The sequence below is a fragment of the Monodon monoceros genome, unplaced genomic scaffold (genome assembly GCF_005190385.1).
Source record: "Monodon monoceros isolate NGI ecotype Baffin Bay Population unplaced genomic scaffold, NGI_Narwhal_1 Super_Scaffold_1, whole genome shotgun sequence".
Classification (NCBI taxonomy): domain Eukaryota; kingdom Metazoa; phylum Chordata; class Mammalia; order Artiodactyla; family Monodontidae; genus Monodon; species Monodon monoceros.
Genome location: NW_021703765.1, coordinates 66103111 through 66120779, shown reverse-complemented (window position 1 = coordinate 66120779; position 17669 = coordinate 66103111). Strand labels below are relative to the sequence as shown.

Here is a 17669-nt window from a genome sequence, read left to right as displayed (position 1 = left end):
CCTCGGGGCCACCAGACGAGGGGACAGGAGGAGGTATTTCCCAGTTGTAAGATGAGCAAACGGAGCCTAGGCTGGGGAGGAAGGAGCCACATGTCTACCTGGATCCTGTCCCCCTTCCTCTTCCCCAGCACCCACTTCTATAAGCAGGGCCTGGGGGAGGTACACAGTGGAGCAGCCTCCCCCAGCAACTTTAGGACCAACCTTCCCCAAGTAATGGAGGGGAAGGGTTTTCTGAGAATGAATGTGCCAAGCCTGTTTTTAAGGGTAACAGGGCAGCATCGTTAAACACCATTTCCCACAGAACAGAGTTGACTTTTCTATCTATTGTCTGTCACTGAAACTAAACAATGACAAAAATACCACGTCCGGAAGATGGGAAGATGCGGGGTGGGGTTGGGAGGCCCTGTCAAGAATAAATGGCCAAGCACAGGGGCTGGGTCCGCACAAACCCTGCAGTACATTCTGCGGGACCACATGGTGCTCAGAGCCCCTTCTGACTGCTGAGAGCAGATATAAACAGACACCATGTGCTGAGAACAATCATGGAAACCACGGGCGTGATCGCCTCTGATTTCCACATCTCCTGGCAGAAGAAGTCTGGCAACATGGCCAGGCCCAAACCCGCAGGGCCTGCCTGCCCCGTGCCTCGCAGATGGAGGGCCCAGTCGTGAGCTGAGGGCTGCCAGAGAGGAGGCCTGCTGGACCAACTGAATGTTTCTCTTCAGCCACGTGAGGAAACAGGATAGATTCTGCTTTGAATTTTGAATACCTTTTTGAACAAGACCACAGCTATGAGGCGTTTGTGAAGTAAACACGTTCCACTCCTCAACAACATGGCTCACCCACCTGGCACCAGCCCTTGGCCGTGGGCAACTTCAGCGCCACGCCCAGGGTGGCCCCTGCGGGCTCGTTTGCTGGCCACTGGGCCCGGGACGCCCCGGCCCCGCTTCAGGGCTCACCCGCCTTTCGGGAACGACACCAGCAACCTCAGCTCACGTCAACTGGATTTACTTTGAGGGGAAGAGTAAGGTGAAAGTCATTTTGTTCCCAACTTTTAAACATATAAATGAATGGTATATTTTTTTGCCATTAAAACAATAAAATGTAAATGTTTGAAAATAGTATTTTTGGTGTTCCTCTGCTTCTCAAGGTTTAAGACACTCATTGTGGCATTGTCTTCTGCTCTGGAGGTCCTGGGGAGGTGTAGGGGCCAATTCAGAGAGACCACCACAAACTGAAGGATCATGAAGTGTGTCAGCAAAGCGGCCCTGCCACAGGAGAGGCCTGGGTCTCAGCCTGTCGGGGAGGGTCTCCTGCATGAGAGGGTCCACAGCGGGTCGCAGGTCATCGCACGGAGCTGAGCGGCAGACCAGATGTCACAGGGAACATGCTCCCTTCACCCCCAGGCCCTCATGCCCCTCACAGGGCCCTGCGGTGGGACCACTGGGCACACACGCCGCCGGCCCCTCATGCATCACAAGACGTTCAACCCACTCCTCAGACTGTCTCAAATGTGGACAGGGAGATGCCAGCACCACCACCGTCATCCCCTTGGTACCACTGAGGACACTGAGCTTCAGGGAGGGTAAGGAACCTGTCTCAGGTCACACAGCCTGATGTGGAGCTGGACCAAACCCAAGTCCTCTGATGACCAAATCTCAGGTCTTTCTGAACACACTGACTCCTCTTTCCTACAGTCTGGGATTTCATATGAGGGCCGTAAAATGGGTCACCCAGTATACACGACATCAGGAGGGGCTTGACATGTGCTCTGATGGCAAACTCTTCTGATGCTCCTGCTCACAAGGCCACTTTAATGCCGTAGTGAGGAGAGGCTGACTTGGCTCCGCCAGCGAGGCCCCCTCCCTGAGCCTTTCGGCACTGTCTTTCCCCAGCATCCCCCCCCCTCCCCCGTCCTCACACCCCACCGCCCCTGACTGCGCCCCCAGGCCCTCTGACAGGTGCCCAAGCCCCTACCTGCCCAGTTGGAGGGGTGTGAGAAGGCCTTGCTGCTCTGCACCACCTTCATGGCCTCGCCCAGGGCCGCGCTGGCCTTCAGGCCATTCAGCAGGGACGAGTACAAGGCGTGCAGGAACATCTTGGAAGCAGCCACGGGCACAGGCCACAGAGACACGAGGACACACTGTGCGCCGGCCGCCAGGAATGCCCGCGTCAGCGCGATGACCCCGTCGGCTGTGACCTTGCTGTTGGACTCCTGGGAGGAGCCGAGAACCACCAGCTTCACGGGCAGCCGCAGGTCCAGGACGTCGGCGGCTGTGAGCAGCAGCTCCTGCAGCGGTGGGCAGTCTGAGATGCTCTCGCCATCGCTGGTGTCATCCTGCACCCGCAGGGACTCAGGGATGGTGTAGGGGTGGCCGAAGGAGCTCTTGCTGCCAGCGGGGGTGCCTTCCACACTGGGCGTGAGGACCAAGGCCGACAGTTTCCAAGAGATGTGGGTGGCAAAGTGGACGCACTCGGCCTGGGTCAGGGCGCTCATGACCCGCTCTTTGGTGGCCACGCTGCCCACCAGCGGCTGGCAGCCCAGCAGCTCGGACACCATGTAGGCCTCCTCCTCGGCTGACGGCATCGGGCCCCACAGCCACCTGTCCATCACCGCCGATGGGAGCTTGGGGTTGCCGACCACAGCCGCCATGGACGTGGAGCTGGAGTAGGCGGGAGGGTTCTTCCGCAGGTGAGACTGGAGGGGAGGGAAGACAGCGGGCCACCCATTAGGGCTTCTCTGGGGCAGGCAGATGCCAGCTCTCCAGCAGGGCTGCATCCAGCGTGGCTCCACCTGATCTCCTGATAACTTTGTTCACTCTACTTTTCAAGACCTTTTTGACACAGGTGCACGTCTGACTGAGAATCACACCTGCTGGTGACAAGCTCTTGAAAACAATGAGACCAGACAGATGGCAGGAAGACCCCTTGACGTTTGTCAAGCCGGAGGGGGGTGGGACAGGGCATGTAGGAGGTGAGGGTGTGCAGGGCAGGATCACCTGCCCTACATCTCCCTCCCACAGGCTCCCCTGTGAGCCCCTAAATCAGGGGGAACCCACTCCTGATGCAACAGGGGCTCTGAGGGGTGATTTTGTTTAAACTTGCAAAAAGCAAGTCGCAGGGGACACAGGGCCAAATTAAGTCCTTTAGAGGCACTACAACTGGAAAGATGAATAACATCACTGAATTATAAAATCAGCATAAAGAAGCCCAACAAAGTTCTGATTTTCCCCTACGATGCCTTCTGATGTTTTTGGGGGAAAACGTCACGTATCAAATTATTTCAAAATAATTTTTTGGTGTTTCCACCTGGTGATGCCTTAAACTGGGAAAGAGAAATGCCTCTCGGGTGCCTGTCGGGAGACGGGACTCTTCCACTCTCTGGTTCATCACTGCCTCCCAGGGTGCCCTGGCAGCTGGAGAGGTGAGTCGACCCTCCGTGCCGGACGGCACACAGCGGGCTCATGGTTGGGATTCACAGTCAACCATGGACATGAGGAAAACTTGGAGAAAATCATTTCTTTCACCTTGAACTGATTCTGTCCCATGAGAAGTACAATTCAGCAACAAAAACAGTCATAACTAAGTTCTCCAAAACCCGTGAGGCAGAAACTGACCTGGCTGGAACCATGCCAATGACCAAGGTCAACGGAGGCCAAGGCAGGTCCCGTGTGGGCCGCCCACGCCCAGGCCTGGGGCAGGAGTGTCGGGGCAGGAGGGAGCCCAGGTCTCAGGGTATCTGGGCGAGTTTAGAGAAGGGAAGAGGGCTCAGGGCTGGCTCCGAAGGCCCTCTAGGTAGGTGGGCAGCGCCAGGGGTGGCTGTGGGCTAAGCCCTGACCTGCGGCGGGCCACTGTCACCCCCTTGAGTCCACAGAGTTCATCCCACACTGATTTTTGCTGAATGAGACCCAAGTCCTGAAAGCCACCCATTTGTTTTCGGTTCGTTGTCGGCCTGTGGGGCCCCTGCCCACTTGACGCTAATCCCATCTGTCTGCCCTCCGTGCCTGCGGCCCCTCTGCTGGGCACACTCGGCGCCCACTCAGCAGTCAGCTTGGCGGGTGGGTGCGGCCCCCAGGGCGTGACCCGCTTCCTCAGACAGGCGGCATGGCCTCCAGCCTGACTCAGTGCTGGGAGTAGCTCCCAACCCTGGTGTCACAGCAAAGCAACGCAGAGAGAAATGACACACATGGTGGCCTCCTGGGGTGGCAAAGGGTTCGGGAGGCTGTCCCCCTGCCTTCGGACGGATCTGCTCCAAAGTCACCCCACCAGCCGCAAACTAGGGAGTCCGCACCTCCTCCTGCGGACGCCAGCCCAGCCAGAGGGACGGCACCCCAAACACCCAGGCGGGCCTGGCTTACCTTGGCCTGAGGACCGAGGGAGCGGATGGAAGGGACGGCGATGAGGGCGAAGCGCTCGTACAGGTACTCATTGGAGGAGCTTCCCTTCAGGAGGGCGAACGGGATGAGGTAGAGCTCCCCCTCAAGAACCAGGACCAGTTGCCGGTGCCGGCCCACAGGGCCGCTGGAGTGCATCAGGCCCTGCGGGGTGAGTGGAGCGGCTGACACACCCAGCGGGGGGGACGCCTGGGGAGGACCAGGCACCCCCGCCCCCAGGGGGGCCGCTCAGGGAGTGGGGGCGATGGGCGGGGCTCCCTCCCACCTGCCTCACAGGCGCCACCCAAGGAGGAGGGTAGAGGAGCAGGGCCAGGAGGGAGACTGCTGTCACCCGTCACGAAGGGTGTCCCACAAAGACAAGGATCAGCCTGGGTCATCCAAATGTTTCTACAGATGGCAGGGGATTCATGCAAAGGGCAGCTGTCCCAGAAAGCACTCAGTGAGTCATGGTGCACCCGATGGACCAGGGCAGGAGATGCTGCGTTGGCACAGGGACCCTACGGGCAGTGTAGGAATGACCCTGTCACACAGGCAGTGAGGTCTCAACCAAAGTGGGACGTGCCGTCCATTTCAGTGGACAGGAGGCGAGAGAACTGGCGTGCAGACAGAAGCTTTGGGAACGAGGATGACATCCCCGGAGGAGAAGGGTTCCGGATTCCAGGACCTCAAGTCACCTCAGGCCTCTGTGTCCCTCCCCCGAGGACAGGATGGCCCCATGGCCCCAGGCTCTGCAGGGGCTGTCCCCACTCGCTCCCCCGGTGCTGGCAGGGAATCTGACACTGATGGGATCCCCATCACTCCTGAAAGGCCCAGGCGGGGACCTGAGGGAAGGGTGAGTGCATGCGGACCCAGAGCAGACAGACACCCCTCATGCTCCAACAGAATTGCTCATGGAGACTAAGGCCGGATGAATCTGGATAACGCAAGTGGCAATGACTGTGAAAACCAGACTAGACATAGGCTAGGTGTGAATAAAGAGATGAAGCAGCCACAGGAGCCTGCGGGGAGAATGTGCAGGGCCCACAGACCGCGGGCACCAGGTGCCAGGTGCTGGGCGGCCCTGAGCCCTGGGGTGCTGGCTCGGGGGAGGGTCACAGCCGGGTCCCCCCCCACATCCCTCTGTTGCCCAAGCCACTGCGCTCTGGAGGCGCGAGTGTCCACGGCCGCGCTCCTGTGGGCACTGGGCTGAGGGTGCAGAGGGCGTTCAGCTAACCCAAAGGGACACGCGCCTGGCGGGACATTCTGTCTGTACAAACCCCCTGTGACTTTCTTTCTTTTTTTAAAATTCTAGATGCATCTAAAGAAAGCAGAAGTAAAAATTACTGGGCCAACTGTTTCTTTTTTTCTTTAAGAGCTACTTTCCAAGAAAAGGTAAAAGTATCGCTGTACAACCCAGGAAGGAAGAAATAGGGTGTGCACAGTGACCACTCCAGGGGTCAACTCTGGGCTCCGTGTCCCCACCGTGGGCCACACCGAGGCCCCTGCCTGGCCTGGCACAGGGAGGAGGCTCTGGAAGGCCCTCTGGAGGGCAGACTGCTGGCTGCTGCAGTGCACCCAGAGGCTCTGGGGGCCGGGCCGGAGCAGCTGGGCTGATGGTACCCTGACCTCAGGGGATGGGTCAGCAGCTGTGACAGTGACAACTGCTCGCTGCCCAGCCAGAGCACTGCTGCCCGGCACGTGGGCAATGGGGGGGCCATGGGCAGAACCAGACCCATCCTCGCCTGATCCGGGGTCACCAGGCATCACTGGACGGGGTGGCAGCCCTACCCCTGCAGACCTTCCCTGGACTCCACCTGCCAGGGCGCCAACCCTGATAAGTCTCTGTCAGGTGTCATTCCAGAGGTCACGGGCTTCACGGGGACACAGCACTCTCAGACAAGTCCCCCGTCACGACAGCACCTGTCACATGAAGTGAAGGTAGTTGAGGGGTGCTGGGCCAGGTAAGAGGCTGGACGCTGCTTAGAGAAAAGGTCCACAGGCAGCGTGCCTTTGAAGGGACTCTGCTAACTCCGCCCACAAGACAGTCTTGTCTGAGGCACAAGCCTTAAGAGGGTGATGTCACGTCCTGGGAAGAGCTCAGGTGTCTTCTGCGACGACTGATTTCTGATTTCTCCATCAGCCACTAGTGTCTAAGGTGGGTGACTGGGCGATGGGGAGCAACGTCAGTTCAGGACTCAGTCCCTGCTCGAGAGCTCACGATGATGCAATGTCTCAGAAAATAAAACGTGCACAAGAAACCACTACTGAGTGAGACCACGGAAGTGTAAAATGCCAGCCCCAGAGGGTGGGACACGATGCTGGGCCCGCCCCCCCCCCCCCCACCCCCACCCCCACCCCGGCTGCTGCTCTGCACGTGAGGGTGGGGAGGCCCCACCTGGGCAGACGAGGCCCATGGGGCACACGGAGGGCAAGGGTGGAGAGGGACTCGGGAGCCAGATGGTGGAGGCCTGAGGCTGAGCGGGAGTGTGGCTCTCGCAGGCTGTGGGGACCTGCGTCCTCTGCTGCGGAACCTCTGATGAAGCCTTGAAAGGCAGCCTGCACCAACGAGACAGGCTGCACGCGGTAATTCAGACGAGGAAACGCAGCGGAGAGAAGGGGACAGGACTTGCCAGGACTTGGTGAAGAGTGGCCTTAGCAGCGAGGAGAGGGAAACGCCTCTGAAACTCTAGCCTGGGAGCTTGCGAGCCTGTCTCTGAACCGTGTACCCGAATTCATAGGTCCAGGTCCTCCCGGGACAGCACCTCGCGGCAGGTTCTGGCCTGGCACGCACAGCCCTGGGTGAGGGCTCCAAACGGGACCCTTGTTCAGCAGAGGAGAAGGAGGTGGGTGGTGGCAGACGGGCTGCATGGCAGACGGGCATCTCTGGTTAAAGGCAGCAGGAACACTGACCGAACGTGTTGGAACAGGGGCCCTGAAAGCTGTCCTCTGCATCCTGCCTCCACGAAACACGAGCGTCACCCTGGCACGGAAGGATCAGCCATAATCCAACGTGAACTTAAACACAGAGAGCACAGTGATGTCTCCATGCAAGCTGCACCTCGTCTGTTAGACGGAAAAGGAGAGAGAATTCAAGGAAGCGCTATTCTGCGCCTCCGTCTGCCAGTCTGGGGAGGGCTCGCTGGCTTCTGAAGCCCTGGGTTTGAAGGACAAAAGGGCTCCGCATCGCCCCCACACCCGCCACGAGCACAGTCCAACAAATGCCAGCAAGGACTCCGACTCTCTGACCCCTACAGTTTCCAGAAAGGTGTCTTCTGAAATAGAAAACACCAGGCCAAGTGCCCTAAAATCTGTTTATTCCCCCAGGAAGCGTCCCTTCGCTCTCACCAGGGCCGTGACCCTGCCTGTCGCAGCAAACACGGCTGGAGGGCTCGCGGCGCCAGGCCGGCCGGGCTGGAGGGGAGGCGGGCAGTGAGAGGACGAAAACGGGCGAAGCCCAGGCTTTGCAGAGGAGAGAGGGCTCCTCTCCACAGGGGGCTCCAGGCGGCTGTTATCAGCTCCCACCTCAGCTCCCAACGCCCTGTCCTCACCTGCTCTTCACATGCTGCTTCCTGCAGCCTGTTCTCCCGAGCGACACGTGCTGCCCCGAGGCGTGTGTGCATGTGCGTGCGTGCGTGCGTGTGTGCGTGTGCGTGCGTGCGCACGCGTACTAAACGCAGCCCCGCCGTGGCCCCGCCAGCGGTGGCTCCTGGCCTCCTCCCAGCCGCACTCGGGGGTGGCCCGGCTGACCAGGGAACAGCCCGCTCCCGGGGAGTGGGTGGAGGGGGAACCACACCTCATCAGTGTCCGTCCTTCCTGGGTTTCGCTCCCTCAGCCCAGGAGAACCACACAGTCTCCTGTATCTCACAGTTACCCCTTCACCACAGGGAACAGTCTTGATACTGATCTCCCCTAGTTAACCTACCTGTGCTTTCTAGCTCCGGACCAGACGCAGACCCTCTGTTGAGCGGGGTTTGGAAGGTTGGAAAGCCTTGCCCAGTGACCAGGAAGGGAAGGCACATTCCGGGAGAGGCCTTCGCCACAGGGTCTGGGCCCGTGTGCTGGGTCGGGAGCTCTGGGGGACCCGGAACTGCTAGATGATGGGGTGTGTGGTTAGGGGAGAGGTGGAGGGGGTTCTGAGAACATCGACAAGACTCTCACCTCCCTGCCCCTCAGTTCCCGAACCCACGGGACAGCACTGATGCCGCGACCTCACAGGCAGCGTGTGGGGCTCTAGGCGGGCCCTCAGCACATACCCGTCAAACATGAATTCTCAACTGCCTCCAGGTGCTTTAAGTAAGAGGAACACAGGTCCTATTATTCATACTATTCTTTCCTGCTGGGTCTCGATCATTTTTCTAGTACAACTCATTCCCTTTCCCTCCTGTGTTTGTAAACGTAGCCAAAACACGTAAATGGCCTCTTTGGAGCATCCAGCTCCACGTGGAACCCAGGGACTCAGGGATACCGCCATCACCACGGTCCTCCTCACCTGCACGTCTCCACCACCATCATCCACAGCTCTTCACTGAGTATCCACCACACCTGACACCTGTGAAACCCACCGCCGAGCAGTTACCCTGACGTCCAATTTCCGAGTCGGCAGTTCCCCCAGGCAACCCCCACGGGTCCCAAGTGTTTGCCTGGGTGGTGAACTCTGATTCGATCACCATTTTGGTTAATGGGATCTCCCATATACACTCATGGTGACCTGGGGGGTGCTGAACCGTTTGGAAAGCACCAATATCAAACATGATGTTGCATGCGTCCCAACTTTGGCTTAAGCACTACGTGCTCTGTGCACAGCACCAGGGTCCAGAGGAGCAGCCTGCAGCCCCCATATGCGGGGAGTTCCATTTTCACGGAAGGACAGGAGGCCTCTCAGAGCCTTGCAGCATCACAGGCCAGAGAATGAACACCCCTGGTCACCACGGGGGAGGGCAAGAAAACTCCTGGGTCCATGAACTTTCCAGCAGTTTAGATCTGGGATGAAATGGACTTCACTATGTACAACAAGGATTCCAGAAGCAAAGAACTGACTGCTGGGAATCTGGATACCCCAGAACCCTGTACAGGGCTTAGGATTTTTTTCCTGACTTATATTTTTGATTGAGTGAATTGATCAAACAGAACTTTTTAAGGTAGAGAAACCTTTTATGTGACGCTTCTGAGAAATATTGGTGTCATGGATGGTTGTATCAGTCTCAGTAAATATCAAAGCTGTTCAGAAAAAAACCCTGAAACCATGACTAAAAGCTACCAGGATTGTAGACACTGTATTCCAACCAGAAACGCAGAAGTCCAAATTCGACCCACTCAACTGTCCTCTCTGAACAACAAAAAGCAAACCACTGGTTTGCCTGGAGATTCTGAGAAGGGGCAAACCAGAGGAATCTGGCTACGGGAGATGCATGACCAGTGGCCAACCAGAGCCAGAGGGGCCTGCCGGCCACCCAGCGTCCAGTCTCAGCCAAGTCAGCCCAGGGGTCTGCTCACGCAAAGAGGCCTCTCTGTAGCCGAAATGGTGAAAACGAGCCCACACGCCCTCAGTGGAAGGCGTGCCTTGGCTCCCCCAGAACCTACTGGGGTCAGGCTGAGACGGGGGCGGTTGAACATCAGCTCGAATCGACCCAAGGGGCCCTGACCCAGGTGAGAACACCGCTTGCCTGGCAGGAGCTCGCTGATTGGCCTGGCGCTCTCACCACTGCTTCAGCAGTCCAGACAGCTTGTGAGTCGTTGCCTCCGTTTTTCCTTCTCCTAATCAGCTGTGGTGACACTTGCGGTCCTTGGGTGACGTCTGTCCTATCCATGTGAATGTTACCACAAAGTCCCAATCAGAAATCAGACAGCCTGGCGGTGCCCATCTCACGGGCCTTGTCCCCCCTCCACACTCTGGAGTCAAGGTCGGACTGTTGTGTGACAAGCCTTCGAAGATGACCTCCAAAGCCTCCAGTCTATTTACAAACCAGGCACCTGACCAGTCGGTCTCATCTACCGGGTAAGGATAAGCTAGGTTATCACACCGCTTTACAAGAGTCCCTTTCCCCCAGAGCAGACATCACAGTCACGACCCTGCCAAAGCCAAGCTCTCCTCCTGGTCAAGCCCCTGGCAGAGCCAGACCCCTACTTCGAGTTTTCAGAGGAGAGGTCCTGGGCCATCCTGGAGATCTGGCGTCTAGGAAGGCAGTTTACCAACCTAACCGATGTGAACGGCAAGTTTTAAGTCAGTTTCTGGGGTCCTGAACCAAATAACTCCGCTTAGCCTGGAGGCTTCTTTAGTCAAGAGCAGAGGTGGACGAGGGGGACCGTTCCTTCTGACCAGAGTCGTTCACTCCTCCTACCTGTCCTATCATCTTGGCTTTGACGACTGTAAACTTAGCAAACAGGGAATTTAAATAAATGGAAACAATTATAAGGATGACAGAGACTATAACTAGAACAAGCCCAGGGACTTGTTAAATCACATTTAAAGAGTGATTTGACCAAATCCTACGGAAGTTTAGACTCTACACCTGGGTCCTTAATGCTAGCAGCTTCTGGCTTTGGATGAAGCCCCGTCTGCAAACTGAGGGGTAATTTGGGGCCTGCGCTTCACGTGGAGCAGCCCTGGGGGCGCGTGGTTCTGCGTGTCCCTGTGGCGAGTCCAGGCTTGGGCACGAGTTACTACCCTTCACTCCACGGTGACGAAGAACAAATGCCACGGACACAAACCGGGTCCCGGTCCCTCTCACACTAGCACGTGCCACTTCGGTGACATTTTCTCCTTTGGGTCTGAGACAGGATTTGACTTAATGTTTGATGATGGCTCATGTGCAGACGGAACGGGGCCTCCTCAATGATAACTGGACATGCTCACCCGTCCTGACAGCAAAGGACAGCATGCTTCAAGGAAAGAGCCAAGGCAGTGTTTCCCTTCAGCTAAATTAAATCAAGTCCTGGTGCAAGCCTGCGGTAAAATATTATTCTGTTCCACTTTTCATACCATCTGACCTAGTCCCTTAGCAACAGGACTGAAGCTAAACAAAGGCAGTTGTTCAAATAATTATACGTCCCATGTGAAGAGGCTAATCGTTTTAGTCTTGAAGTGTCATTAATTCATAATCTTGGACTTTTGGTTTTGATTTGTATTTTCACTGAAAATGTGAAGAAGGCCTGGCTCTGTCTGGCAGCTGACAGCGGCGGGAGTGGCGGACGGTGCCGTGTCGCCCTCTAGTGGCCTCTGGAGCAGGGCGGGAAGCAGCAGTGGTAGTCCTCCGCCAGGCAGCGCGCTGAGCGGGAGCACAGTCCATGAGCATCATACCCGGCAAACCGCCCCCGCCCCCAGTCTCCTCTGTGCCCGGTGTGCGCCCGGCTGTGCCTGGCACGTGTCAATAAACATGTGAATGGGGAAGGAACTCCTGATTAGATCCCAGCTCCTCGGTGAAGTGGTTTTACTGAACCGCAGTGAGTCCCATTAGTCAGCCAAGGGAAAGCTCTTGCCCTGATCATTTACTTTAACGACCTCTGAAAGGTTTTACTCCACATCTCTCGTGAGGCAGCCTAACTTCTTCACTGTGTTCAAACTCCTCACTCACAAAAGGACTAAATATCAGGAACTAAATGCTTTCAAACTAAATGCCTCACTTCAAGACGAGACGCACCCCTGAGGGTCACACCCGTTCACACATGCAGTTCCCAAGCACAGAGGGGCCGCCGCAGCCTCAGGACGCCGGCACGCACGTCGGGGGGCCGGGGTTTCCTTCCTTAGTCAACTGTATAAAGACATGACTTCGATCACAGTTCTAACTCGTTTGGGGCTCGAGTCCATAAATCTTCCCCCTCCCGGCACCCCTGGAGGAGCACAGATGTCCAGACACAAGCAATCACTAATCCCACTGGCATGTTTATGTTCTTTAAGTCATAGGGGAAAGTCCTCAGAGAGAAAAACTGTCTAAGAAACACAGGGCAGAGTTTATGAACTCATGGGACCCCTTCAAGGATGACTCATGGCTGTAGCAGCCTCTCTCCTGGGTGGAAACGCTGCAATGGATGGAGGGAGGGGTTGCCTCTCTCCGCCCCCAGCCTCTTCCAGCTGCTCTCCACCGCGAGGATTTCTGTCTTTGATATAAGGGAAGAGCCCCTTCCCTGGCCAAAAGGGGCGGTGTCAACCAGTGAAACAAACAATGCTCAGGTGTGGGTCCCCTGCAGGCACTTCACTGGACTTGGGATCTACCCAGAAGTAAGCCGGAACCAGCACCGGGATGGTTGACAGGGTCGGGGGCTCACAGACTCAAAGCGGCTCCAGGGCAGGCCCAGCCCCTTCCTTCTGGTTGATAACCTCTTGGAAAGCTCCCAGCTGCCACAAAAGAGTGGCCACAGAAAACCCATTAGCTGACTTCTGCCTTGGGTCTTCTGTTTTGTATCCAGACTAGACCCAAAAAACAAATACAGCTTTGGACCACGTACCAACATGCACCAGGCCCCGTAACAGCTGCTAAGGACACAGAGATGGCTCTGTTCGGTGGCATCGTCCTCAATTTCTAATGAGGACACAGGTACTCAAGGAGGGGTACCAGCTTGGCCAAGGTCACCTAGCCAGGAAAAGGCAGTGCTAGACATGAGTCCAGGCTTCCAGCTCCTAGAGGCTCTATGCTTCCTTCCACCCCCGTGTCCCTGAGCGAGGGAAGTCCAGAGGGCACCACCAGGCAGTGCAGCCTCCTGAAAAATATTAGGCAAGTTGACACACATCCTGGGAAGGCCAGGCCAGGAGATGCACTGGCATTTCCTGAGGGTGAAGGGATCACTGTCAAGGTGAGGACACCTTGAGGATGCACCTCACCCCTGTCAGTCAGCTAAAGTGGAAGAGAGCTGCTGATGGGCCACTCCAACACCTGTGAGACGAATCTCCCACCTGGCTGTGGGGAGCTGCTAGGAGGGACACACAGGCTGGCTTCCTGAGGGCCCATCAATCCCCACCCTTCCCAGCTGAGAGCTGGGCCCCCCAGGAGCACAGCCTCCACTTGCTGCAGGGGCCTGTTATGAACTGGATGCTTGTGCCCCCCCCCAAATTTATATGTTCATGCCCTAGGCCCCCAGTGTGATGGTATTTGGAGGTAGGACCTTGGGGAGATAATTCAGTTTAGATGAGGTCATGAGGGCAGGACCTCCATGATGGGATTAGTGTCCTTAGAAGAAGAGGAAGAGACCTGAGTGCGCTCACTCTCCCTGTCTCTCTGTCTCTGTCTTTCTCTCCATCACGTGAGGACACGTGCGAAAGTAGCTGTTTTCAAGCCAGGAAGAGGTCTCCCACCAAGAATCTGGGGTTTCCAGCCTCCAGAACTGTGAGAAATAAATGTCGGTTGTTTAAGCCCCAGTCGGCAGCATTTTGTTACAGCGGCCAGAGCTGACTAATACCCAGTCGCATACAAAAGCATCTGATGGGCTCACCGTTCAGATTCACAAGATCCCTGAGCCCTTTGGCAGCCCTCCCCCAACACCCTCCTGCCAGTTACAGAGCCACGTCTGGATTGAAAAGTGATGTGCAAAGACTAGGGCCACAGAAACCTGTCAGTAGCCGCGCTCAACCTTTTCGAGAAACCACAAGTGCAAGGGTGTCTCTGCCACTGGACCCTGTGGTGGAGTGAGTCCTGACAAGGGCAGAGGCCAAGGGTCTGTTCTCAACAGGAAGCAGCCCTGGGCTTGAAGCTGCTCAGGCGAGACCCTCAGATGAGCAGTGGGTGGGGGAGCGCTGACTGCTGAGGAGATGCGGGAGATGCGTGCAGCCCTGCGCCACCAGGCCTCCCCAAGTCTGACGAGCAAGGTGGGAAGAAGCAGCATCTCATTTGCACCTGAGGTCACAGAGGCCAAACTGACTGGCCGGCCAGTAAGGAGCCGGGCTGGGACCTGAACCCGGATCTGCCTGCCCACTTGGAGCTCAGGGCCCATCCACTAACCAGCAGCCAACCCAGAACACACGTCCACTTGGGCTTCTGGATGCTGACCGAGAAGCTGGACAGAGAAGCCCCATGTCTGGAAAACCTCTTCTGTCTCAGGAGCCTGTTTTTTGTCTGGGGGTGCTGAGCGGGAAGTGATGCGTCCTGACGCCAAGGGCGCTTACCCCTTCCATGGGTGCCACAAGCAGGTCGTACAGAGCGCGGAGCGGCGGCCTGGCAAACGAGCTCTGCCTCCTGGGAAGAGAGGAGGTCCCGTCCTTGATGGGCGACGTGGCGTTGCCGACCAGGCTGGTCATGCTCTGGCAGCTCCTGGGGAGAGAAGGACAGGGGTGACATCGGGCACAGGCTCCGTTCCTGTTCCTGGAGAAGGGAGCTGGGAGGCCACCCAGCAGGACGTGCAGGCCTCCCTCCCTCTGGCCTCCCCCCCTCCCCCTCAGGTACTGTTCATAGCACAGTGAGCACTGACAGACACCACAGGGCAGACCAGCTGCACACAGCAGCTTACATGGCTGTGGAGTTTTTCTGCATAATCAAATGTCCTGAAGTGCTCTTCAAAGGATTTAATTACATCCTTGCATGGAGCGACTGGGCAGGCAGACATGAGGACCATGAGAATCGGGGCAGCCACCAAACTGCTCGGAAGACGGTGCCCCAAGACCAACTAACGTCCAGGGCGTTGGTCTTGTTGGGGCCAACGAGGATCCTGTTGGCCCCAACCTGGGCTCAGGTCAGCCTCCGGCCCCCACCGGAGCCCCAGCACAGCCTGAGGCCCCACATGGGGGGGTGGTCAGCTCAGGAGCAGCTGCAGGGTTTTGTTTTCCTTTTTAATTTATGTTCCAAAATTTCCAAGCACAATTTTATTACTACAGGTGGTATTTTCAACCCCAAGGACCCCAAGTTTCACACTCCCAACACAGGCCAACAACATCCACTGAGTCACTGATGCATTGAGAAAATGTTTCCTGAGCACTGGCTACCTGCCAGGCACTGACGCAGGCCCTGGGGACCAACAGAGGACAAACGGCACAGGTGAGCAGAAGAGATGGCAGGTTGGGAAACAAACCCATCTCCACTGCAAGGACCAGGCTGCCCCCACGAGTCTTTCTGAACCAGCCGCTTGGCATGGCTAGCGTGGCCTCAGCACAACCTCTGGTGATGGTCTCCACATGACTATCGGATAGTCAGTGGTCTCTCAACCTTGATCCAGACACTGTGCACAGTTCTGGAGTTTCTGCTATGCACTCAAGGATCTTAAGGCAGAGACCAGGTCTCACACCAGACACATGGCCAAGTAAGTACTCTGGGCAGTGGCAGCTCTGTGGTTGTTACCTAAGGAAAAGCAGAATGTGGCTTTCCCTCCTGGGCCAGGCCAGGATCCATGACCATCTAGAGAAATGACCTGAAAGATGCGTTTGCGTTTTTGAGGCATGGCTTCTGTCCCCGGCCTTCCCCCGCCCTTTGCAGTGTTCTCAGCAATGCCCACTTCTAAATCCTAGGGTCGTGCCAAGCCAGGCTGTGAGCACCCTCAGCCCCTACCCTGCTCCTGCAAGAGAAGAAAGAGGAGGGGGCTCGGAGGGCCTGCGAGCCCGCTCATGGCCGCTCCTACATCACCCTCACTCAGAAAGCATGTAATTACAAGCGACTAGGGCTGCGGCATGTCTTTGCCATCAGAGCCAGTGAAGCACAGATAACCCTGCAGTGACACTCAGAGGCTCACTTAATTCCCCGGAATACACGGCAAAGAGCATTGCTCCCCTGAAGGAGAGAGCACCAAACTGCCCTCCAGAGATGTGCTGGAGTGACGCGCAGTGTCTGTCATGGCACCGTGTGCTCCTACACACGGCCTGTGTGTGCTTGCAGCCTGGGGAGCCCGGGCTGCCACCAGAACAGCACGGGGGGGGGCGTGGCAGGACTGCAGCACCCTGCCCCACACACCCCTCACTTCACTCCTTAGACATGTGTCTCCTGGACTGTGGGCTTGTTATCCCACTTGAGGCACCTGAGTCTGATTAATCTGGCCACAGACATCCAGGGAGTGCCATGTTCCCAGACAACAGTGTGGCCACAAGTCCTAACAGTGACGGATGGGGCGCTCCACAAACCCCAAGGCCCTAAACGAAATAGCTCCTACTGGAGACAGAGACCCAGCTCCACATCCCGAGCTCCCCTGGTACAAGGAGACCAGCATGACCAAGCTGCACAGGGAAGGCAGGAGGGGGTGGGGAGCTGTGCGATGGACAGACCTGTGGGCACGGGTCCCAGCCTGGGGCAAGTCTCTCGCCCTCTGGGCCTCACTTTTTGCATCTGCAAAAAGGGAAAATGCTGCAGAGGGTGTCAGATAGGGGAGGATGGCTGCAAAGCATCCAGAACCTGAAAGGTGTTGGGAGTCTCAGCTGATGGGACGATGAGCGAGAAGCTCTGGGCAGGAGGGTGGGAGTGGGCTGGGGTGCCTTTTTATTGAACCCATGAAGTGCCAGAGGCATCTAAAGGGGCCCAACAATGCTAACCCACTCCACACGCATCACTACCCCGTGATGTGCCAGGCACATGGGTCCACAGAGGGGCTGACCCATGGGTCTCGGCACTGGGCTGTATGTAGGGAAGGGAAGAGCGCCAGCAGAGGTCCGGGGCATAAGACCCTGACTAGCTGCTGGTCAGGCAGAGCCGAGGGAGGGCTTTCTGGGAGAGGACCATTTGCTGTGGGCACAGGGGACGATCTGGAGTTAGACTGCCTGTGGACAAGGAGGGGGAAGGCTGTTCCAAGCCCAGGGAACAGCGCAGAGGGAGGCACCAGTGTTGGGAATGGAGCACTGGGGTGCTTGGGGCAGAGTGTTGGGGGCAAATGTATGGAGGGTGGGGCTGCGGGCTGGAGAGCTGGAGAGGTGAGGCGGCAGGGCGGCTGGCCCACCCCCTTCAGCACCAGGCCTGCCTGAACAGGAAGCTCCTCCCCCAGGCCGATTCCTTGCAGGGCTCATCAGAGGAAGGCCTCCTGCTTGTCTCCAGGGCTGGGACCAGGCTGGGACTCAGTGCCCTCACCCCCGGCCAGTTCAGGTGGGAAGCCAGTCGATGTCCTTGGTCAGGGCTGGTAAACACACGGCCGGTCGCTGCACGTGTTGCTTGGTGGATGTTTCCAGGGACACTCTCTCTGGGCATCTGTACGCTTCCGGGGGCTGGGGGGTGGGCTGGGTCTCAGGCTAGAACCCACCAGGGTCACAGTAGCGAGCAGTGGTTTCCTCACCTCCACAGAGCTGCCTTGGACAGACTGCAATCAACAAGCTCCCTGTGTGTGTTGCTTCTGCTTTTGCTACAACATTCACAGTGACCTACAGCGGCTCTCATAGGGGTGCGCCTGCCTGGAGATCTGCAC

General features: G+C 57.3%; 1 protein-coding gene across 5 annotated transcripts in view; it reads right to left on the bottom strand.

Annotated features, from left to right (window-relative positions):
- Positions 1-17669, bottom strand: part of TTC28 (tetratricopeptide repeat domain 28) — a 579401-nt gene that overhangs the window by 13176 nt on the left and 548556 nt on the right. For all 5 annotated transcript variants that reach the window (XM_029219000.1, XM_029219007.1, XM_029219015.1 and 2 more), the window contains 3 exons: positions 14467-14611; positions 4359-4538; positions 1978-2698 (listed from right to left, as the gene is read on the bottom strand). In XM_029219000.1, coding sequence (XP_029074833.1) covers positions 1978-2698; positions 4359-4538; positions 14467-14611 — 1046 coding nt within the window. The remainder of the gene's footprint in view (positions 1-1977; positions 2699-4358; positions 4539-14466; positions 14612-17669) is intronic.